The 26,321-nt window shown below is 39.9% G+C and overlaps 1 protein-coding gene across 4 annotated transcripts in view; it reads right to left on the bottom strand.

Annotated features, from left to right (window-relative positions):
- LOC126299007 (coiled-coil domain-containing protein 77-like) overlaps nt 1-26,321 on the bottom strand; it is a 198,542-nt gene that overhangs the window by 78,751 nt on the left and 93,470 nt on the right. For 3 of the 4 annotated variants that reach the window (XM_049990639.1, XM_049990640.1, XM_049990641.1), the window contains one exon: nt 25,298-25,460. The exons of the other annotated variant lie outside the window; for it this stretch is intronic. In XM_049990639.1, the coding sequence (XP_049846596.1) occupies nt 25,298-25,460 (163 nt within the window). The remainder of the gene's footprint in view (nt 1-25,297; nt 25,461-26,321) is intronic. 4 annotated transcript variants of the gene reach the window in all.

Below are 26,321 nucleotides of genomic sequence, written 5' to 3'. Positions count from 1 at the left end.
ACCTGGGTGTTAAAATTACGAACAACTTCAGTTGGAAGGACCACATAGATAATATTGTCGGGAAGGCGAGCCAAAGGTTGCGTTTCATTGGCAGGACACTTAGAAGATGCAACAAGTCCACTAAAGAGACAGCTTACACTACACTCGTTCGTCCTCTGTTAGAATATTGCTGCGCGGTGTGGGATCCTTACCAGGTGGGATTGACGGAGGACATCGAAAGGGTGCAAAAAAGGGCAGCTCGTTTTGTATTATCACGTTATAGGGGAGAGAGTGTGGCAGATATGATACACGAGTTGGGATGGAAGTCATTACAGCATAGACGTTTTTCATCGCGGCGAGACCTTTTTACGAAATTTCAGTCACCAACTTCCTCTTCCGAATGCGAAAATATTTTGTTGAGCCCAACCTACATAGGTAGGAATGATCATCAAAATAAAATAAGAGAAATCAGAGCTCGAACAGAAAGGTTTAGGTGTTCGTTTTTCCCGCTCGCTGTTCGGGAGTGGAATAGTAGAGAGATAGTATGATTGTGGTTCGATGAACCCTCTGCCAAGCACTTAAATGTGAATTGCAGAGTAGTCATGTAGATGTAGATGTACATCAGCAATTTCACTCTGTAGGAATCCTGCCCCTCTCTTATTACCATATTTGGAAAGACTGTGATTTCCCCTCAGTAGCATTTTTGTAATTTTTCTTCCCGCATTTCTACATATCTTCCCTTGTATTTTGCAATTAATAATAATCACTGAATTTTTATTCTTACAATTTTCTTTAAGATCCCCACATAGCAAGATATGCATTAACTATACAGCACTTGTAATGTATGTGTTTCCCTGATACTGATATACAAAAGGAAATGTAAACTTTTGCTCCATCAGTTCTCACCAATTTTGCGGCTACTTGAAATAAAAAGCTAAGTTTTTGTGCTCGGATTGTAAAACCAACCCCAACTTCAGTGGTAGTTCTTTCCTTAGACTCTCTTAAGTGCTGCTCTGGCGACAATAAGTCTAACCCTAGCTGATCTCTTACAGCCTGCTGCATAGTTTCCTGTAATTCTATTACTTTATCTCATGCTTTCCAAACACTATCTTCTATCGACTGCTGCCATTTTGTCATTACTGCTTCCCTATCAAAGACTTCTACTTCTGTTTGTATTTCTCCAATATTTTGATTAACTGCAGCTTCTGCATCTCTGGCATACAGCATTACTTATCCAGTCATTTCTCATAGTAGTTGTGTGTTATTCAATAAGTCCTTCTCTAAGCATGAAATCTGCATAATATGCCAATCACTCATGGCTTTGTTTCCTGTTCCCCACTGCTAAATCTCTCCTATGGTGCTGTTCACCCTTCGAATGTCTTTCTTGTCAGCAGTGGCAAATATTGTTTTCATAAGCTAGCCTGCAGCATCAATACATCTTCTCTTCCTTTGTGTATGTGGAATAACTCCCAGTACCTGGGTGACCGAATTCCTTAATTTCTTGTATGCTCAATGTACTCTCTCACAAAACCTGCCACTTCCCTTGAGTATCCCGTACCTTTCTGTTCTCTGACAGAATATGTTGAATGCTTCTTCCAATTTTCTCACCTTATTAAGCAACTCTCATGCGTTGGATACCACCTGTATCACACAGCAATGACTGGTGACCACTACGTATTCCTGCTTGTTGAACAGCACTCCCCCTTACATGTGCTGGTTCCACAACACTTCCACCCTCTTGAAGATCAGTAGTCCAACAATGAATCACATCATCTCGCCTTCTCTGCATCTCACAGACAGGCCAGAATACCTGTTACTTTCTGCCCCCTTCAATAAATTGTTGCTTTGCAGCTGCTTATACTAATTATACTAAATCTATATCAAACCTAAAAAAAAGACTTAATCCATTCAAGTTCCTCATTAACATTTCATCAACCTCTTGTGTACCTTTCAATACCTTTGTTCTCACTCTTCCTTTCTGTTCCACATCTCCTATCCTTGAAATGACTTCCGGACTTTCTTGAAAAGGTTTCTAACCACCCTAAAAGCACAAATGTCATTTTTATCAGCAACTGACTCTTGAAATTTACTGGTGACGTAGTCTCTACCACTTGGTATGGCTCCTGATACTTTGCAAAATACTTCTTTGTCTTTCCCTGTGGTGTATACGAAGTTGATAGCATCACCTACTGACCAACATTATACTTTGCCATTCTTGCCATACAGCACACTGTTTTTTACTGTTTCTCCAGAACTCATGTATTTGCACTCCGTACCCCATTCCAAACTTCCCTGATCACTCTGACAAATTCCTTAACAGACTCTCCAGGCTTCCCTTTCCTCATTTTCAACATATTGAATGGTGATAGCATTTTACGAACATATACTACTTCATACGGCGATAATCCTGTATCTATGTGCTGTTTTGAGTTGCAGGCAGAGACAACTTACTTCAAATAGACATCCCAGTTGTGGTGTGAGTCAACATAGTATCCACCCATCTTCCCAATTGTCCTGTTCACTCTTTCAGTTCTTCCATTGGCTTGGGGATGGAGAGGACTCATTCTTAACTTCTTAACATTTAATAACTTACTCAATTCCTTGAATAGATCTGACATGAAGTTCGTTTCCTGGTCAGTGCTTGTGCTACTGTTGCTGCCTCCTGGTTTGGCATCATGACCATTTCTATGCATCTTGAAGAATGATCTATGATGGTGAGTACGTACTTATTCCATGCATGTGTTTTATTGAATGGAGCTAAAACCTCAATCCCCACAAATTTGAATGGTGCTAATGCTTCAGGTAACCTCTGCAATGATACTTTTGTTCGACACAAATCTGCCTTCTGTGTGCACTGTATGAAATTGTGCACATACTGGTTTACGTCCGTCTACCTATTCCTCCACTAATACCTTTCTGTTACACTTGTGTTAGTAGATCTGCAACTGCCATGACCTGTTAATATGCAACCATGAGCTTCTTGTAGCACTGTATTCCTTGGCTTTGCTGGTACCAATATCCGCAGTCCCAACTTGATTTCTCTGCATACAAAACTGTGACTGCTTAAAAATCTTACATTCATCATCTGCTATCGGTGCAGTTTGCCATTCCTTATGTTCATTATCCCCAATATGTAAAACTGCTGCTTTTCTACTTAAGCAGTCTACATTTCTGTGCTTCTTCGAAATCAAATTCACTTAGTCTTACTGCCCATTGCATCAATCTACCAGAAGGATCCTTTAACACCAACAATCGTTTTTGTGTGGCATGATCTGTTACTACTCTAAAGTTTTTGCAGTACAGATAACATTTGAAATATGTGATTCCATAAATAAGGTTTAACGTCTCTTTCTCCATTGTTGAATAATTTCTTTCTGCAGAATTTAGTTGTCTTGATGCTTAAGCTAACATATATTCTACGCCTTCTACCTCTTGTGACAACACACAGCCATGGTTTGATGCATCACACGATAAAACAAATTCTTTATTAAAAACTGGAAATGCCAATATTGGACTCAATGTTAAAGCTTCTTTCAGTCCTCAAAAGCACTGGCACTCTTCTGACCACACAAATTTAGTGCCCTTTTTTAACAGTTGTGTCACTGGTCTGTCAATATCCACAAATCCTTTTACGAACTAACGGTAATAGTTCACAACTCCTAAGAACAATTGCAACCACTTTCCAGATTCTGGTACAGGAAATTCATATACAGCTCTAATCAATCTTGGGTCTGTCTTAATCCCATCTTTACTTATGCCCTGACCTAGGTATGCTACCTCTTCCATTACAAAAGTACACTTTTCTGTACTTAATGTTAATTTCACTGCTTTTAACCTTAGGAATACTTTTCTTAATTACTGCATATGCTGTTCCATCACTCCCATAGATGACTGTCATTGAGATACACTAAGCACAGCTGTGGCTTTAAAATTCTGTGTACTCCATCAAACAATTTCTGAAATGTTGCTGGTGCACTTTTTAATCCAAATGGAATTCGCCGAAAAATATTTGCATTGCCCCGAATGGTTCAATGTTTCTGTGATGTTTGATGCTTGCAAAGGGTAGGCACCCTTTATGGTTTTCGCATTTAGATGCCTGTAATCACAACAAAACCTATATTTTCATGTTCCATTCATTGATTTTTTTTGGCACAATGACTATTCCCCCCCAATGCACTTGAATAGCATTCTGTGACTGTCTACGGCTGACACCCTTCACGTCCCATTCTCTTTCCTCCATGATATCCATATTAACAATTAACAACCACTTTGTTAATCCTCTGCCCTCTGTGCGAAAATTATCTATAGAAACATGTATGTTCTTTCCACCCTTTATTTCTTGTATGTATATGGTACCTCTTTTAGCTAAGCAACCCGCCCGATTAAATACTTCATTTGCTTCTAACAGTTCCACCACACACAGAATTCCTACGGGCAAGCTACAGTAGTTCTGACCCAAAGTGATTTCTCAACACCTTTAGGTACACAATCATGTGAATCAAGTCCTAGTGTGATCATTCACAGTTTCATCAGTTCGTCTTTCAGGACAGACTCCACTCATGACATCGCGACACTGGCAATGGCTTGACCTAACTGAAATATTTTTCCAGAAAGTTTCACCCTATGCTGCCTAAGACTGATTTTTGCACAGTGCCGATATAAGAAATCTAATCCTAGAATCATGTCGTAGCCCTCACTCATGTGTGGCACAATCTCTACACATTGTTTAAACTGTACCATATCCTAATGGTGTGACATTTTATCCCCCACTTCACACAATCTGTACCATGGAGGGTCCCATTGTTTACGTTTTACCAGATCAGTACTGGCGACCAACAAATGTGCCAGTGTCTAATAATATCCTGCAACCCTTTTTTTTCCTACTATTCCCCTTATCACACAATCGACATCTGCATACGATTTTGCAGCATCCAATCTAACTGGGAATGACTGTAGGTAGACCTGAGGTTCCAGTTGTTGTTTAACACTTTATACTTCCCTGGTTCTCCACTTCTAAAACAATTACTTCCTCTTACTTTATTCATATCACCCTGAAGCTGGCAGCACTGCCTCCTTACAGGGCCCATTCATCCACACCTGAAGCGTTTTCTACATCTACATCTACATGATTACTCTGCAATTCACATTTAAGTGCTTGGCAGAGGGTTCATCGAACCACAATCATACTATCTCTCTACTATTCCACTCCCGAACAGCGAGCGGGAAAAACGAACACCTAAACCTTTCTGTTCGAGCTCTGATTTCTCTTATTTTATTTTGATGATCATTCCTACCTATGTAGGTTGGGCTCAACAAAATATTTTCGCATTCGGAAGAGAAAGTTGGTGACTGAAATTTCGTAAAAAGGTCTCGCCGCGACGAAAAACGTCTATGCTGTAATGACTTCCATCCCAACTCGTGTATCATATCTGCCACACTCTCTCCCCTATAACGCGATAATACAAAACGAGCTGCCCTTTTTTGCACCCTTTCGATGTCCTCCGTCAATCCCACCTGGTAAGGATCCCACACCGCGCAGCAATATTCTAACAGAGGACGAACGAGTGTAGTGTAAGCTGTCTCTTTAGTGGACTTGTTGCATCTTCTAAGTGTCCTGCCAATGAAACGCAACCTTTGGCTCGCCTTCCCGACAATATTATCTATGTGGTCCTTCCAACTGAAGTTGTTCGTAATTTTAACACCCAGGTACTTAGTTGAATTGACAGCCTTGAGAATTGTACTATTTATCGAATAATCGAATTCCAATGGATTTCTTTTGGAACTCATGTGGATCATCTCACACTTTTCGTTATTTAGCGTCAACTGCCACCTGACACACCATACAGCAATCTTTTCTAAATCGCTTTGCAGCTGATACTGGTCTTCGGATGACCTTACTAGACGGTAAATTACAGCATCATCTGCGAACAGTCTAAGAGAACTGCTCAGATTGTCACCCAGGTCATTTATATAGATCAGGAACAGTAGAGGTCCCAGGACGCTTCCCTGGGGAAGACACTGTCTGTTTACCCTGCAGTCCAGTCAACAAATTAATCTCTTCACACTCTATAGCTAACCGCACTGCTAACCGCAAATCTGTCAGACCCCCTGTCCATCCATATCTTGACATTTCCACATGCACCCCTCATAAAGCAGCATTAAGCACCCTCTGCTCAGCTTCTTGCAAAATAATTTCACTGACTGCAGTATGCTGTTACCCTGTTCTAATTCATAGGTACATCCATCTATTTTCCTTATCCTATTCACAAATTGCTCTCTCAGTTATTGCCCCTAACTGTTCCCTATCGTGTCTTTGTTTCTTATACCTCTGAATTAACAATTCCTTAAATTCTTCATATGTTGTGCATTATCTACTGTTAATTGTGCTGCCTTTTCTAGCAATATGCATGCTGCTTCTGGCTCTGACACCTCTCATATCTTTGATGTGTCAAAGCTTTGTCCTTGACAACATTCACTTTGAGAACTAACATTCACAAGACAGGAAAACAAAATACATTACGTTAATTCTTTCATCTAATCAAGAGCCATCCTGACTCCCTGCATTGCCTAGCCACATGCTCCTAATGATTACATGTATAACTGGAACTGATTCTGTACATGGTGCTGAGTGGCCCTCAAGGTTACGCTGTGTACATCTAACAGGCACTAACCAATCATGACTTCCATTACCTCTAAAACTAGACAAATCCACCAGTTTTCTACTCACAATAAAATCTACTTTACAAAATGCATGATTGTTAAACCTTTCTTTCATGACCAAAATACAATCAAAATTTTTGGATTCGCCATATCACAGGTCATAGGTTCAGACACTGATCTAAGAATGTGTTGTCAATGATTTAACACGAGTGTTAGATGGCCCATGGAAGAAAAGAGAACTACATCACCAGAAAGCAGAGGCATTGCAGGCAGCTATGACAGCAGATATCACCAGAGCCAAGACTGATTGAGGTAATCTCAGTTGACTTGCAGCAAGCCCTCCCTGTTCCAAAATTCACTGCTGGTCCAGATTTTTACAAGCAAAAACTATCGATGTACAGTGATGATGGAACAGGCATCGGACACATGTACATATGGACTGAGGCTGTCGCAAAACACAGCAGTGAATGAGATGTGTAACTGTATGTTTAAATTTCTCCAAAGAAACAGAAGTGCTTCGAACTAATATGCTATTCAGATAACTGTGCCGGATAAAATAAGAACTGAACAGTTATGTGCATGTGGTTGTCACTAGTACATGGTGACAAATTCAAAGAAATTGATCACAGATTTTTGATACCTGGTCACACATGACTCCCATCAGATAGAAATTTTGCATCAAAAGCACCACACGAGCCATGTTTTCTCACCCATTGAGTAGGTTGATATTGTCAATAAAAGCAGAGTAGGAAAGAAATTTGCTCTGACACTTATGAAACGAGATGATTCCTAGAGTTCAGCAAGGTGCCTTCTCAGCACACCACAAAATGAAATACAGCAACAGATGGACATCCTATAAACTTTTCAGAAACTACAGTGTTCAAATTTTTAGCTCCAGATCCTGATTCAGTTGTCATGAAGCACACTGTTCATGGAGACATCCATGAAATTAAGTGTGGCCATCCAATACAGACACCTTGCATTATGATGTTAACATCAAAATATCATAGACCTATTCCCATACAGCATAAGAAAATGTCAGATGTCATGAATCTGCTTCCCTATATGCCTGCTATGCATCACTGATATTATTTATTCCTGACTCGCTACCAAGCCACAGAGCAGGTTAATGAACCAGAATTAACTGATGGCAGTGCCATAGATTATGCTGAAAGCAACGGGAATTGTGATCAATGAAGCCAAATTTTGACACTGAAACTTTGGTGCGGCAGAACTTACTAAGCAGTTTCTGTCGATTACTGCTGGGGTTGTGGTAGAGGTACGCTGTTGCACATGGTCTACCTTTGTTCACTCGTTGACCCCATTTCAGTAGCCAACATGGTCTGGACCAGTGCACGTCATGGTTTTGCCGTTTGTGCTTATTATGAAAACAACAGATCTGTGATCGTTACTCAACGAGCTTGTCGGTGACAGTTCAACATTCCACACAACAATGCTGTTCCTAATGCAAGCACAATTTGGTCCTGGGTTCGGCAGTTGGAGGAAATTGGTAGCATACTAAGAATAGATACACGTGACTGAAGCAGATCCATCAGAATATCAGAAAATGTGCACCAGGTGAGAACAGCAATTCAACAATCGCCACAATGTTCTGCTCGATGCCATGCTGTTGCACTGGGGATTTCAGACCGCAGTTTGAGGAGGATTCTGCAATGCTATTTGAAGTTCCATCCTTTCAAAATATTGATTGCTCAATAATTACGCCCAGCAGACTACGCCAACGATCAAAATCTATGTGATCAACTGCTTGCTCAGATCCCTCCGAATGCAGCTTTCTTCAGTAGTGACAAGGCACATTTTCATCTTAGTTTATGTGTGAATAAGCATAACTTTGCTACTGGGCTGAAAATAAACCTCCAAATTATTCATGAAAGACCGCAACATTCTCCTAAAGTGACAGTGTGGTGTGCCATATCAAAATCTGGCATGTTAGGGCCTTACTTTTTTGAGGACGAAGGAGTGACTGTGACAGTGAATTCCATACGTTATGTTTCATTGTTGCAAAATTTTCTGCAACCCAGAATGGATGAGACTGTTAAAGAACATGGGGACTTGTGGTTCCAACAGGATGGAGATACTGCACACACAGCTCGAATTTCACTTGATGTTTTGAGAGAAATATTTCCAGGACGCCTCGTCTCTTTGAGGGGTGGTATCGTGTGGCCAGTGCGGTCACCAGATTTGAGCATTTGTGACTACTTTCTTTGGGGATATCTGAAGGAAAAGGTTTTTGAAAGCTACCCTCACACTCTACCAGAGTTAAAATAGCAGGTTATTGACAAAGTGAATGCCATACCCCCGCAATATGTATGCAAGAGCTGCTCAAAATCTTCAGGCAACATCTACAACAATGTATTGATGCTAACAGCTGCATCTTAAGGACATTATTTTCAAAACTAAATGAATGCAGTATGGTATATTGTACTAATTTAGAAAATAAATACATTTTTTTCTCTATACATCCAGATTTACTTTTTATTGCTCCTTAAAACTGCTTTTTCGGTTCTGCTGCACCCTGTAGAACACATCAGCCCAAAAATTTTGAAAAATGATGCTGGTAGTGGAACAGGTCAGAAGTTACTGACACCTCTCTCATCACTTTTCTGAAGGAGGGGTTTAACGGCAACATATTTCAGTGTCTGTGGAAAATAACTTGCATTAATGATGCATTACGTATTTCACATAATACAGGGCTCATTATGTGAGAACAAATGTTTAGTACTCTATTGGAAATACCATCAAATCTACATGAGCTTCTATTTTGGAGGGAATAAGTAGTTTTCTTAATCTCGGAAGAAGTTGGTGATACATTTATTTTTTCAACATACTTGTGTCATTTTTCTTCTGAAATGTTTGTTCCTACATTTTCTGCTATATACATGGTGAATCACCTAAAACTGCACCACAAATATTGACAAAATGGAAAGTAATATTGATGAGTGGTTTTCACAGAATGGATTGATAGTCAGAGGCTCATACAGATCGTAATAATACTTAGAAAGTGTATTTTTTGTGCAAACAAACACTTTTTTAAATGGAACAATACCTATTGATAATAACAAACTAAAAGTAGTTTAACTTAGAATGTCAGTAGTGTTTGTTGCACTATTCTAGTGCAAAATTATATGCATTGCCTGTACTTAATATTGGGTTTCACTAAGTGCAGTAGTTAAAAGTGTTCTGTTACGTATGAGAAGAATACCCTAATGTATGTAGTATCTTATAACATGGTAAACATATCTCTTATGTCCATCACCTGATTTACGGAATTTTATAAACTTTCAAATGTCTCTCCTGTACAATTTACTTAATGTGGCTTACCATTATCTAGCTCCAAGTACCTAAATTTTATTTCATTTCAGTCCATTTCAAAATTTACAAAATATGCTGGAAGACTTTCTCAAAATTCTTCAGATCGCATTTTGTTATTTACTTAACCAAATAGCCCAAATCAGCTAAGTATTTAATTAGAAAAAGGTGTTTTGCATGACACCAAGTCTATAAATCAAAAAATTTTACCATATTCCACATGTTATAGAAAAGCTTTTGAAATTAAGCTAACATGAACAAAATGTAAATTAAATAGTTAAGTTCACTGCAAAGAAAAAAATACCACAAGTAAAAAAATATAATATCGTACACTCATGTGCAAGTGTTCATACTGCACAGATAAATGCACAAGAAGGCACTATTGGGATGTAAAAAAGAAGGATCTCCACACCCTCCTCACTTGATCACTGTGATATTACTTAGCAATGACTCAGAGGGCTGCTGATAGCTGGTCCGCACCTGCTGTTGTCAAGTAACAAGGCTGATGTCCATGCTTACTGAAGGCATCCAGCCAGCATCTAAATTCTCCACCTGTTGGTGCTGCCCAAAGTCTCCCCAATGGCCAGGCTGCTCTCTGCTGTGCTTCTCTGCCATCTCTCGACATGCAACAACACATAACACTGCACGAGCCACAGATTCCTCTCGTAAATTCTCTATGGCATCTGCCACACCACCTAACAAGCATTGCAAGTGCTGGGTCCACTCTGGCTTTCTTTTTAAATCACTGCAATTTTACACAATGGTCCAACAGGCTGTCTAACTAACTATGTTCCGAGCATCCTTATTAACACAAAACATATGTATATGTATATAACATTTGTTTAACACTGTTCATTAACACAGCGAAGATAATCACATAGCACCAGTTTTAAAAGAAGCATATTGTAGCGTATCGACCATATTCGGTCAAGAATTATGCCAGAGCAGAAGTGAGCTGCAGCAGGGCCAGCCACAGACAGGCAAGAGTGATATGCATTGCAAAGTGAAACACGCTGACAGGCATTGCGAAACAGAACCAGCTGGGCATGGTATAGCAACAGCCAGTGCTGCAGTACACTAGCATAAGGATGGAAGTCTTTCTTCACGTGTCACCATGGAAGTGTTTAGAGTACATGCCTTAAGTCCAAAAATTACATAGTCTGAAGTTTATAAGTACTGAGCCATTTGTGTATTAAAATATTCTTGTCTCAGTATCACAGCCTGCACCCCGAGCTTTTGATACCTGGAGCAACATCCTGGAATGCATTATGGGGTCTACTGCTCGACCAGGGGATGGGGCAGCCTCCCCTGAGTTACGAAAGCAGCTGCTGCTGGAGCAGAAAGCCATCTGCTTGCTGGAGGGAGGTCACAGCCCCATCTGCAGTACTGTCAGCTGCACCACCACATTGTCACCACAATCACAGTCAGAGACATCACTGACAGTGGCATTTGAGTGATGCCACACTTGGCCCTGCTCTATGCACTGTCAGCACTGCCAGATGTCAATTGTTTCACATGAAATGCAACTGGACACCTTCACTAAGCTGTTCCTGATGTACCACAGCCAAGGGCCAGAATAAAGAAGTTAATAAGTCAAATCTACTGTCATCCTGACATTTCATTTCACTTTGTGCAGAAAATCCATCTGTACTTATCTTCTGCAACAATGGAAATTTTCTTTTCCTCACAGTAGGGTAGATAATGATCATGGCATAAAGAACTGATTATCATCTTACAGCCAAAACAAACCTTTCTGGGATTCTTGTGCCTGTTGTAGTGACTTTGGTAAGTTGGTATGTTTCATATATACTCGTGAACACCTTCTATCACTTCAAGTGGATATTTCCAGTTATTTTTATGCTACCACCTTTGATCTTTCTTTACAAACTCTTTACCACTCCCAACTCGCTGTATGATGTTTTCCACTCTCCTCTTGATTTGTGTAGTCCACGAACAAATAGAAATGCATTCTTACAGGCATTGACAACTTTGCCTTAAATCTTAACACAGTGCATAGTAATGATTTTTCAAGAAGACTGCTTCTTTTTCCCTTTTTTGGAGGGGGGGGGGGGGGTACGTGTGCTTTGGAGGTGTCACTGAGATACATGAAAAGCTGTAGCTGTTTTGTGCATCAAAATTCCTTAAGTCCCCGAAGCCATGGAATATTGTGGAAGCTGCTGCTCCTACCTTCGTCATGCATTTCTGATGGCAGTCACATGGAGGTCCCATTTCTCTGGCAGCTACTTTTCTTTTGACTGCACCACTCATATACTCTTGACAATTTATGATGTTTAACTCTGTTGATGATGAGATATCACATGTATCTTGGTGATAATCCACATCTGTAACACTGTCAGAGTATTAACATTCACTCTCAAAACCATCTGCTTCCCTTTCGGATCCACAATGCATTTTCTCATCCAAACATGTCACATTGTTTCCCCTGCAAGTCAACACATTGGCCATGGCTTACCACATTAATGCAAAAAAATGGCATGCTTGCTTGGGGCAATACAAAACATAGTGTGTGCTGCATCTCCCGGTTTCTTCAAATACTACTCTGCCAGTTGATTACCATCCTCTAGCAGGTATTAAAAACATAAAAAATCTCCATTTCACAACTGTATTCCTCAATTTGATATTGTGGTATGAAAATTTTTGAAAACTGTGTTGCTATGTATTTATCTTTATTGAGTTAACAGGGATTTCCTTTTTAGAAACCCTTTCACGTGGATTTTCAAAACAATTAGATGGAGGGATGTAAGGGTACGGATGTTGTTGTCGTTGTGGTCTTCAGTCCTGAGACTGATTTCATGCAGCTCTCCATGCTACTCTATCCTGCGCAAGCTGCTTCATCTCCGAGTACGTATTGCACTCTACATCCTTCTGAATCTGCTTAGTGTATTCATCTCTTGGTCTTCCTCTACGATTTTTACCCTCCACGCTGCCCTCCAATACTAAATTGGTGATCCCTTGATGCCTCAGAACATGTCCTACCAATCGATCCCTTCTTCTAGTCAAGTTGTGCCACAAACTTCTCTTCTCCCCAATCCTATTCAATACCTCCTCATTAGTTATGTGATCTACCCATCTTATCTTCAGCATTCTTCAGTAGCACCACATTTCGAAAGCTTCTATTCTCTTCTTGTCCAAACTATTAATCGTCCATGTTTCACTTCCATACATGGCTACGCTCCATAAAAAACTTCTTTCAGAAATGACTTCCTGACACTTAAATCAATACTCGATATTAACAAATTTCTGTTCTTCAGAAACGCTTTCCTTGCCATTGCCAGTCTACATTTTATATCCTCTCTACTTCGAACATCATCAGTTATTTTGCTGCCCAAATAGCAAAACTCCTTTACTACTTTAAGTGTCTCATTTCCTAATCTAATTCCCTGAGCATCACCTGACTTAATTCAACTACATTCCATTACCCTCGTTTTGCTTTTGTTGATGTTCATCTTATACCCTCCTTTCAAGACACTGTCCATTCCGTTCAACTGCTCTTCCAAGTCCTTTGCTTTCTTTGACAGAATTACAATATCATTGGTGAACCTCAAAGTTTTTACTCCTTCTCCATGAATTTTAATACCTACTCCAAATTTTTCTTTTGTTTCCTTTATTGCTTGCTCAATATACAGATTGAATAGCATCGGGGATAGGCTACAACCCTGTCTTACTCCCTTCCCAACCACTGCTTCCCTTTCATGTCCCTCGACTCTTATAACTGCCATCTGGTTTCTGTACAAATTGTAAATAGCCTTTCACTCCCTGTAATTTACCCCTGCCACCTTCAGAATTTGAAAGAGAGTATTCCAATCAACATTGTCAAAAGCTTTCTCTAAGTCTACAAATGCTAGAAACATAGGTTTGCCTTTTCTTAATCTAACTTCTAAGATAAGTCATAGGGTCAGTATTGCCTCACGTGTTCCAACATTTCTACAGAATCCAAACTGATCTTCCCCGAGGTCGGCTTCTACCAGTTTTTCCATTTGTCTGTAAAGAATTCGCATTAGTATTTTGCAGACGTGACTTATTAAACTGATAGTTCAGTAATTTTCACATCTGTCAACACCTGCTTTCTTTGGGATTGGAAAGGGTACGGATATGAATTCTATACTTGAAGGACCAAATCTACTCTTACACTCTTTTGATACTGCACAGCGGCATCAGTGATGGGGATAATCCATCGCTCTAGAAGGAAGATATTGGCACCTAGAGATCTTCTGGTGGAAAGGAGTGAGTCAGTTGAGCCCGAGTATGCGCAGACCCCGAGTGCCCGCACTTCTCATGACTGCACATAAAAGAAGTGAAGAATATCTGTGGAAAATTATACTGACAGCCACACCAGAGATAAAATGCGAATAGAATGTGTGGCGAAATGAGCGATGTATTGTTTAAGGGATACAGAGGCGAGTGAGTGTGCCGGGACTTACACCAGTTCACTGCTAGTAGCACCATGTCACCATAACACGTCTGTGCATAGCACACACGTATTTCACCATAATTAAGGATGAAGTTTAAAGTTGAAGTTGCTTTTTCAAACTCTGTCAACATATGCTTTAGTAAAATAATGTTTAAACTGTCAAATATCAGATCGATTAGGTCAATTTTTTACCTAAATGCATCATTTTAAGAAAAAAATAAAAGGCACTAAATAATAAAGTTAGCAAGCCAGAAATTGATTGTAATGTGCAGATGTATCCCAAAATTAACTGGTACAAGTCTCAACGTGATTAAAGCAATATTTTGGCCAAAATTCGCATTTTTAAGAAAAATTGAAGGCACTAAATATTAGACTTAGAAATGTGAAAATTTGTATGACACTTCAGTTTAACATTAAGATAATAACTACATGACCCCGATTAAGCTACCTCTAATAATTTTTGAGTAACTTACTGAAAACTAAATTTGGAACAATAACGTCCTTAATTGTAGTAGATTATGTATCTGTTGTATTAATTATAGAAAGTTTTGGTTATAGCACATGATGAAACCTATTAAATAATACAGCTATAACACGTTTTAGGACCTTGATGTTGTTTTAGGACCTTGATGTTAATAACAGCCAATACAAGGTATCTTAAAGTTGTAGTTCAGAGGTCTTGTTCTACTTTCAGTTCTGTTCTAAAAATTCTAGAAGGCCAAGTTTTAATGCAGGCAAGCTAAAACTTTTTCTGTGATTTTAACCAACTTACCTACATGCACGCAAAAATTACAAAGATCCTAAATTGATATTGATTGATATTGTTATCAAATATTGTGTGTCCGAGAAAGCGGCCGTTTAGAGACTGCTACCGTGTGCATAAGGCAGATGACATCAGGTGTCACCTTGGCCGGCCACTGTGCCACATATATAAATACAGCCCTAGAGGCAAGACTAGGCTTCACTTCACACCCAGCCACCATAAAAGCCACGACAGTCAAATGCTGGAGTGTGCACTGCCTCGGATGACATCAGTGATGGGCTGTTACAAAACGCTTATTTTCAGCAATAATAGAAAGTGAACACGCAAGGACTGTACACCATCCTGGATCACTTAAATTTCACAAAAGTAATTGTTAGTGTGCCGCCGTGGCAGGTGGTGATAATTATTTTCCACTTCTGTGACAAGCATTTATTTTGTTTATTAGTAGCCTGGGCAAAAGACAATTTAGTAGGAATTTACCATACAGGTTGCCTCTAAACTGCTCATGGTGCTGTTAGGGATAGAGAGATTTATTGTCAGTATGAACATAATGAATATTACAATGTTGTGCGTGTGAAACTTTACCAAATATACACCCCTGGAAATTGAAATAAGAACACCGTGAATTCATTGCCCCAGGAAGGGGAAACTTTATTGACACATTCCTGGGGTCAGATACCTCACATGATCACACTGACAGAACCACAGGCACATAGACACAGGCAAAAGAGCATGCACAATGTCGGCACTAGTACAGTGTATATCCACCTTTCGCAGCAATGCAGGCTGCTATTCTCCCATGGAGACCATCATAGAGATGCTAGATGTAGTCCTGTGGAACGGCTTGCCATGCCATTTCCACCTGGCACCTCAGTTGGACCAGCGTTCGTGCTGGACGTGCAGACCGCGTGAGACGACGCTTCATCCAGTCCCAAACATGCTCAATGGGGGACAGATCCGGAGATCTTGCTGGCCAGGGTAGTTGACTTACACCTTCTAGAGCACGTTGGGTGGCACGGGATACATGCGGACATGCATTGTCCTGTTGGAACAGCAAGTTCCCTTGCCGGTCTAGGAATGGTAGAACGATGGGTTCGATGACAGTTTGGATGTACCGTGCACTATTCAGTGTCCCCTCGACAATCACCAGAGGTGTACGGCCAGTGTAGGAGATCGCTCCCCACACCATGATGCCGGGTGTTGGCCCTGTGTGCCTCGGTCGTATGCAGTCCTGATTGTGGCGCTCACCTGCACGGCGCCAAACACGCACACGACCATCATTGGCACCAAGGCAGAAGCGACTCTCATCGCTGAAGATGACACGTCTCCATTCGTCTCTCCATTCACGCCTGTCGCGACACCACTGGAGGCGGGCTGCACGATATTGGGGCGTGAGCGGAAGACGGCCTAACGGTGTGCGGTACCGTAGCCCAGCTTCATGGAGACGGTTGCGAATGGTCCTCGCCGATACCCCAGGAGCAACAGTGTCCCTAATTTGCTGGGAAGTGGCGGTGCGGTCCCCTACGGCACTGCGTAGGATCCTACGGTCTTGGCGTGTATCCGTGCGTCGCTGCGGTCCAGTCCCAGGTCGACGGGCACGTGCACCTTCCGCCGACCACTGGCGACAACATCGATGTACTGTGGAGACCTCACGCCCCACGTGTTGAGCAATTCGGCGGTACGTCCACCCGGCCTCCCGCATGCCCACTATACACCCTCGCCCAAAGTCCGTCAACTGCACATACGGTTCACGTCCACGCTGTCGCGGCATGCTACCAGTGTTAAAGACTGCGATGGAGCTCCGTATGCCACGGCAAACTGGCTGACACTGACGGCGGCGGTGCACAAATCCTGCGCAGCTAGCGCCATTCGACGGCCAACACCGCGGTTCCTGGTGTGTCCGCTGTGCCGTGCGTGTGATCATTGCTTGTACAGCCCTCTCGCAGTGTCCGGAGCAAGTATGGTGGGTCTGACACACCGGTGTCAATGTGTTCTTTTTTCCACTTCCAGCAGTGTATGTATCAATGAGAACTCAAAATCTTCATGTATAATCATAGTCCTGATCCTGCTGAGCAAATAGAGAATAGAAACTTTTATTTCAGTGGTCTGGGCAAGAATGTGGACTTGCATACTGGGAACTATGGTTAGTATGTTCTCCATCGCTTTATGGCTGACCACAGAAATAGTTGCCACGTTATCTATGGCGAACAATATTTACAACAATTCCAATTTCTTCCTATGACTAATGGTTATTATTAATATGAGAAGCAACATCCTGCCACCCCACAAATGCACGAGGAAATTTAGAATGTTGAAGCTCAATATTTTATTTCCCATCTGGAGGAGTTGTTATGTAATGGAAGGCATTCATACATTAATGAAAACATGCATGCGCATGTCTCCCCCCCCCCCCCCCCCCCCAAACACACACACCCCTATGACCTATTCCAACACTTCATGGTCCTTGTTATCATTATGTTCATGAAGCAAATTCTGTGGCTTGAGGTTATGGTAAAACAGTCAATATACCTCTGATTACAAAGTACTATTACTACTACTACTACTACTACTACTACTACTACTACATACATACATACATACATGATGCAGACACTAAATTAGGTTGGCCAACCCTGATGGATGAAAATTGCCATTGTATGTGGCTTTCAATTGGAAAATCCACCCCAATGGAGAAAGTTTCCCAGCTAGTATTATTGTCAGAGCTTGTGGCAGTGGGTGGATGACAGAGGAACTAGTCCTAGACTGGATTTCAGCAGTGTGGAATAAGTGCCTAGGAGTGCTTCTTCCCTCAAAATCAATGCTTCTGTTGGATAGTTTTCATGGACACACTGGTGATCAAGTCAAACAAAAATTGAAACAAGAAAACTGTAGTCTATCGATTAATCCTGGCAGCATGAGAAGTGTGTATCAATCATCCATTCAAAGTTAGTGTAAGACAATTCTATAGAAATTACATCATGAAAGAAATAGCTATTTTGGCTGTTTGGCGGTCAATATCATACCACAGAATTGTTTAAGTGCCTAAACAAATTGCAGTGAGAATTACATCAGATGTAGGAGATATAAAATCTTCAAACCCAGCAAAAGTTCTTAGTGTGCAAAAGTGTGTAATAACAATCACTTGTGCTGTAAATTCAAGAACATCATGTAGAGACCTGTTCAAGGAACTTTGTATTCTAACTACAGCTTCTCAGTATATTTATTCCTTGTATTGTATGTTAACTGGGGACCTAGAAACAACGGAGAGGCTCCGTCCCCGCCGCAGTGGTCCACAACCCCATGACGACTACCGCAGTACACTTCACCGCTCCACCACCCCACACCAAACCCAGGGTTATTGTGCAGTTCGGCCCCCAGTGGACCTCCCAGGGAGCGTCTCACATCAGACGAGTGTGACCCCTATGTTTGCGTGGTAGTGTAATAGTGGTGTATGTGTACTTGGAGAACTTGTTTGCGCAGCATTCGCCGACATAGTGTAACTGAGGTGGAATAAGGGGAACCAGCCCGCATTCGCTGAGGCAGATGGAAAACCACCTAAAAACCATCCACAGACTGGCCGGTTCACCGGACCTCGACACAAATCCAACAAGCGGATTCGTGCCGGAGACCAGGCGCTCCTTCCTGCCCGGAAAGCCATGCGTTAGACCGCACAGACAACCGGGCAGGTTATATTTATTACTTACTGAACCTTGTTGCAAATAATACATCTATATTTCCAACCAATAGTCCAATGCATTGTGTCAATACTAGAAATAAGAACTATCTACATAAAGACCTAAAATCACTTACCTGGGTCCAAAAGGGGTCGAACATTCAGGAACATACATTATCAATAAATTGCCAGCAACCATTAACAACTTGGTTTCAGATAAAGCATGGTTTAAACAGAGTTTGAAAGACTTTTTGATAGGCAACTCCTTCTACTCTATATATGAATATCTTAACAGAGACTGTTAGGGCAGCTTAAGCAAAAATGTCTGTTAGATTTCAGTTTCTACACCACTTGGTCACAACAGTCACAATTAGGTATTTTGGGTATGATAAATTTATTAATAGTGCATAACAATGTTTCATTCTGACAGCATATTAATTCTGTAAATATTAGCTGTTTTTGTTTACTGTATTGTATTTACCTATTTTGACAATCTCCTCACAAATGATCAGTGTAGCGAGTATTATACTCAAATGTTTTATGTTTTTTAAGTTATACTTTCTGAAATGTTCTGCACCTACGAAAACCATCTCATTTTTTGGGCCTATGGAACGAAAGCTAAATCTAATCTAATCTAATCTGAAGAAATTGCCATGAAAAGTTAAAAAAAGTTGCTTTACTTTTTTCAAAAATAGTTACTGTATTTGCAAAGAAGGTGCGAGCTATTTTCTCCCTAAGTCTGCAGTAACGTCTAACGGAATTAATTTCATCCCACAAGATATGTGTAGATGGCATTCAGTAACTGACGATATATGGTCAGAGGGGAAACTCTGTATTATAGGCTGAACCATGATTTTTAAGCCACTATATGGTGCATGATGGAGGGTACCTTGTATCACCAATAATCAGTATCTTTTATGGTCCACTCACAAATAGAACGAGAGAGAAACAACTGCTTATATGCCTCTGTATGAGCCCAGATGTCTCTTATCTTCATGGTCTTTATGCAAAATGTACATCTGTTGCAGTAGAATCTTTCTACAGTCCACTTCCAATGCCGGTTCTCTAAATTGTCTCAATGGAGTTAAATAAAAGGAATACCTTCCCTCCAGGGATTCTCATTTGAGTTTACTGAGCACCTCCATAACATGTATGGATTGAACCTTCTATTAACAAATTGTGCAACCAATTTCAGAATTGTTTCAATGTCTTTCTTTAATCCGACCTGGTGGGGATCTCAAACATTCTAGTAGTACTCAAAAATGAGTCGCATTTATCACACTAGTGCTCTATACATGGTCTCCTTTACAGATGAATCACACTTTCCTAAAATTCTCTCAATAAACTTTATATCGCTTTACAACATTACATGAAGAAATTTAACAGACATTTTCTGTCAAACAGCACAATACTAATGCTATATTTGAATATTATGGGATTCTTTTTCCTAGACATCTCCATCAATTTTCATTTTTCTACATTTACAGCAAACTGCCATTCATCACAGCAACTACAAATTTTGTCTAAGTCATCTCGTATACTGCTATAGTCTCTCAGCGACAGTACTTTCTGTACAAGTATGTCATTTTCTTGCGGGCCACTCAGTGAGCACTCTAGCTTGCAGCCAGTAGCATGACTCATCAGCATTTCTGTGAACTGGGTTGCTGCTCACTCTGTAAGCATTCCTACACAAATCTCTAGATGTTCTTGTGTGTCTACGTGTTCTTATGAAATCAGCATTTTTGCATATCTTAATCTACTCGTGATTGATGTTCAGTGCACTTTCACCACTTGGGACCCATCAACCATCTATACACATTATGTTCATAGATTTTAAATTTCACTATGTCTACCAATCCACGTTTGCAGTTTTCTTGACAAGGTACAACTGCTTTTAGATTGCAAAAACACTGTTATACTCTTACACTTAAAAGGCACAGTTTAGCACCCTTGTCCAGACATACATAGTTTAACGGCCAAAGACTCCTCGTTTTGTCCATATGAGACTATAAATGAAAGCAAAAGCAAGTCTAGAACATGAGAAACCACATCAGGCTGTGCTAAAACAATGCTACACTATGCATTTGGTAGTCCAAAGTCGATGCAATGATAAACAAACGTCAATTACAAGAATTACACTCTTTGTTGCACTGTGACTTACCTATGCTCCAACTGTCATCATCCATTTATCATGGTGGTACAGGAAAACAGTACAGCTCATCATCGAAGAGACTGAGCAGACTGATTTTGCTGATCATATACACATACCCTTAGGGGTGAGATGCTACTTTTCATGGGATTTATAACCCACAGATCTTTGTGCACTTGCAATAGTTATGATCTTCACTGGTAAAAAGATTTCTTTTGTGAGGCTAAGTACTTTTTCATTCTCAACTTGAGCTTCACAACTTAAGTGAGGGTCTGTTGACTAGAATTATTGGCTACAATTTGTCTTGTTGATAATCGAAGGATAAGTATGTTTTCAATGGAAGACAATCACCCAGAGGAATCATTATTGCATGAACTTGTTGGAATAGCTTCATCCATCTGGAGCTGCAGTCTCCAACAGTCTGACTGGTTATGATGCCTACAGGATGTCCCATCTAAAGATACCACTGTGGGTGCATTCTGGTAATACTACAAATTTGATTGGATGTGCTCTGTCATTGATAGTTATTCTCAAAACACAGATTTGTGTTGGCTGGCTGTATTCTCCATTTGCAGTCATTAGCACAATGGCCTCTGAACTTTTAACATAATCTATTTCAGCTGCAATGATATCTGATATCATAGAACATGACATCCTATAATCAACTAGTATCAGGAGCGAGTGATTGTTGATTATGACACCAGTGCAGTTCTTGGTAACTGTTGTCCACAGGGTATTTTCATCTATAGTTGGCCTATCCTCTTCTTGAATTAATAATGCTACTTTCCATGGACTTTGTTTGACAATCACTGCTGCTACTTTCAGCTACTTGTGTTTGACATTAATATACACCACAGATTCTTGTATCTTTTAACTTCCTATTCGCTGCATTAGCAATGCTTGGTCCTGATGGTCTTCCACAACTGCCACTGGTACAACAATCTGAAGTCTGTTGACTGTCTCTCAGCACAGTCTTATGGCACCTTACCGTGATGTGCTAGTACTATTTGTTGAAGTCTCTTGTTGTGGTGGCAGTCCTTCAAAAGAAATGCCTAATAGACATCCTCTGCTAAACCTCTCATTAGATGTATAACTACATCATCTTCCATTATATACAGGTTCACTGTGTGACACTGCCTGACAATACACTATATGTGTAATCACGTCATATCTCAATGATGTTTGGCCCTGTTCTTCAATTTCCCTTTGACTGTGAAGATTTGCAACTGGTTGCCATCAAATGTCTTGATTTCAGTCTGAAATCTGTCCCAGTATAAGCTCTTTCTCGTACTCAAACCACTGCTGCGCTGCACCATCCAAGCCAAAGTAGAGGTAGAGGTTGGTGTGACACATCATGCTTTCCCATCTGTCACCTTTGGGGACACAGTCAAATCTCTTTAGCCATTTAGTCAGATCCTAAACCATGTCTCCAAAAAACACTGTTGGTTGCCTGGTGTGCATATCACATATCAGTGCTTTCAAATCCGGTGGTTTGTTGACAATTTGGAAAGTAAGAGACTGTCTGGTGTTCCTGAGTGAAAACAACTGCTTTTGTGTAGCTTTGTTAGTGCCATGATAATGTCAGTGTGCAAAATATTGTCTGTAGTGCCAAACTATGTCATGTATAAACCAGAATGTAGTGCCTGTTACAAGAGTAGGGTCATCAATAAGAACTAACACTTCACACTGAAAGCATCTTTATTAAGCGCACATGAAAGTGCAGACAGAACTGAGCTGCCTGCCGCAGCACTGCATACTTCTGTTCACATATTGTAATAAATCTTATTCTGTTCACATATTGTAATAAATCTCAAATTTCACTAATAGGTAAGTCCCACAACCTTCCCTGTATTACACATGTCAAGTGATATATACTGGTAAGAGGCAGAAATTGAATCAGTGACCCACACATCACCATGTGGAAGTTGTTACTGCTACACCACAAATGATGTACAGGGTGTGGCAATTTCATGGAGAAAGCTGTATGATGAACTTACTACAGTTAGTAAAACACAGGAAGTAACAACTATCTGATTTCTCTTCTTTATATACACAGAATATAAAGAAATCATATAATTGTGATTTCAGTAAAGTTTTAAAGCCCCATATTACTTCCATTTACTATATTTTCTTTTGGGAGAAAAGTACTAAAAACAAGAGAGACAACAACAAATCTTTCCAAGATAAATGAAAGAAAATAAGGGCCCAAACAAATGAATATTTTTAGTTTCTACAAAAATCAGGAATAAATTAAAATCTTCATAATTAATTTCATCAGTTTTTGCCAATAGAATGTGTTTCAATCACATAAAACCATTGCTGTTTACAAAATACAGGACATAGTTTTGAAGTTCGAGGAAAAGGGCGCAGGAGCTGTGAAAGGGAATCTTTTTGAACCCATTCTGTCATGAATCTATATCTCTGTTATAATTCATCCAATTTCGAGACAAACATAAAATCCTTTCCCATGACCAGTGCCATACACTTCTGAAAAACTCATCAAAATATGTACAGAGATTCTCAAATTCAATGACAGTGATTCTCAAGTTTAATGACAAAAAGTCTGAGATGCAAGAATTGTTGTTTTGCAACTCATCTCCACACCTCAGTGACAAGTCAATCAGCAATTTTTTTGATAAGAAAAAGCCTTACTTTTTTTTGAATAATTCCACCATTTAGCACTGATATTCCCATCAAAATATAGTCCTCCATTTAGGAGAAGATAGTGGACTGATGTAGTATCAACATCAAACTAAACATGTGGATACATAGTAAACACTTCCTATGAAGTATATTCTGATGTAGTATCAATGTCAAACTAAACATTTAGGTACATAGTGAACACTTAGTACGTATTTGCATGTTTAAAAATGGTTCAAATGGCTCTAAGCACTATGGGACTTAACATCTGAGGTCATCAGTCCCCTAGACTTAGAACTACTTAAACCTAAGTAACCTAAGGACATCACACACATCCATACCAAAGGCAGGATTCGAACCTGCAGCAGTGTGGTTCCTTCATGTTTAGTAAACACTTACTATGTACCTGCATGTTTAGTTTAACACTTATACTACATCAGAATATTTTATGATCTGAAGATGGCAGTAACCAAAATTGGCAACACTGAAGCATAAAAGTGCATGTGATCAAGATGGACCTGTAAAATAAAGTGCCAAAATATTATCACGGACTCATTTTCAGACTTTATGTCTTCAATTAAAGATAGTGGACATTGATGCATTCACATCTAAAGACATTTCATCTATTTTTGTAACAGATACACAAAGCCTACTTTAAATTCAGTCAATCTTACGATCTTCGTTATTATGTTAATGCGATTTACTCTATAGTGGTGTGATTTGAAACAAGGAAATTGTGTGTGTGTGTATGTGTGTGGGGTGGGGTGGGGGGGGGGGGCACATGCACACTACATCACCCCTGATTAAAATGGTGCCAGTCATCATCATATAATGTACAATTTACACACATATTATTTACATAACTGATCACCTCTGCTGTAGTGTCAAAGAAGTATGAAAGTCTGAGGGGTTTCCAGGGTATGAATTTTGAAGGCACTCTTCAACAATTGTCTGACTGTCCATAACGGAAAGCCACAGGTGCACTCCACAGAGGTAATCTGTCCTCATTTGTATAATAAGTCACCACATTTCCCATGATTAGTATGGATCCTGATAAAGTGTACTCCATGTCCTACAGGACAGATCAAGTTCCTTGGTTTGCTGTTAACTTGGAGAAAACTATGAAGCTGTGAAGCGGTGTTGTTATTCCACTCTTCAGTCCAAGTTTCACAGAGATTGAAGCTGCGGTCCACCATGTTCCTAGCTGTTGTGAGTGGCTGATGTCTGGAGTGGTATCTGTTGGTTAAGGTAGTAAGTATGTCCTCATGAATTGGTAGCAGCTGGTTGTTGCAGATTTTTTTATATTCCCTCCTGAGGATAGCCTTTCATCTCCAGTTAGGTCGTTGAATGTGACTCAGAACAGGTAACCAGAATACTGGAATGGGCACGTATGCTGTAGAAACGCTAGTATAAACTTTTATGCAAGTATTCCTTGTAGCATAGCTGGGGACTCTTGTTTCCACTCTTCAACTTCTTGACAGACAATATATATTGTACACAGAGTACAAGCTGAGACTTTCATGATCAATGTTTTCAAATTCCAGCGAGGTAGTCAAAAGAACAAAAGTGTAAAGAAGGCCTTAAAATACTACATGTACAACCAAAGAAAAGAATTCGATCCTTTTATAATGTAAAACGAAAATCTGAATGATACTGCACAGATATACTTACCACTAAAGCATAATTTTTAGTTATGATTTCGGCAGATTCAGCTTGTACTCTAAGCAGCAAAATATTGGTTATCCTTTGCAATTCTTTCAGATTAGCTAATTCGTCAGCTTGTGAGTGAAAAAGCTCCTCCAAAGCTGAATACTGTTTACAGTCTTCTCGCCATCTGCAAAACTTTCAGCTATCTTACAATAAAAACAATAATCATAAATTTGAAAACAATTGTATTAACAATGGACGGTGTAAACTGAAGTCAGTGCAGTTGACTGTTTATTAAAAAAAATATGGATAAACCAAATACAGTGTGAGAATAAGATCCAGGAAATTCAAAAGCTGGACAATAAAAGATACGCAGTTTTTCTTTATGTTCTTACTAATTGCACAAAACTTCTTTTCTATGGTAAGTGTCTTTTCTAATAAAAGAAGAGTCACACATTTATTTTCATAATAAAATATAAGTATTCCTCATTATACAATTTAATGATATGTAAATGGGGAAAAATACACATACACACACACACACACACACACACACACACACACACACACACACCAATGAATCTAATCTAAGCAGCTGCTAAAATGAATTGTTCACATTTTGATACAAATCATGCAAATGATGAATACAATATGAAATTAATATACTTAGTAGATTATTTAAAATACACTGTCATATTTAAGCACATAATATTCTATGAAAAATGATGTCCAATATCAAACAATGGAAACTCCAGATTGGAATATCAAGGAAATGACAGAATGTTACTTACCATAAAGAAGACACATCAAGTTGCAGACAGCCACAATTAAAAGAAACTTACTTATATATCTTTTGGCCACAGTCTTCATCAGTAAAAGAAACACACACACACACACACACACACACACACACCAGTCACACACACAAGCAAGTACACCTCACACACACACACACACACACACACACACACACACACACACACACACACACACACACACACACAGCCACCAACTCCAGCATCTTAGGCCGGAGAGGTTTGAGCTGGAG

The sequence above is a fragment of the Schistocerca gregaria genome, chromosome X (assembly GCF_023897955.1).
Source record: "Schistocerca gregaria isolate iqSchGreg1 chromosome X, iqSchGreg1.2, whole genome shotgun sequence".
Taxonomy (NCBI): domain Eukaryota; kingdom Metazoa; phylum Arthropoda; class Insecta; order Orthoptera; family Acrididae; genus Schistocerca; species Schistocerca gregaria.
This window is presented reverse-complemented; position numbering and strand designations above follow the sequence as displayed.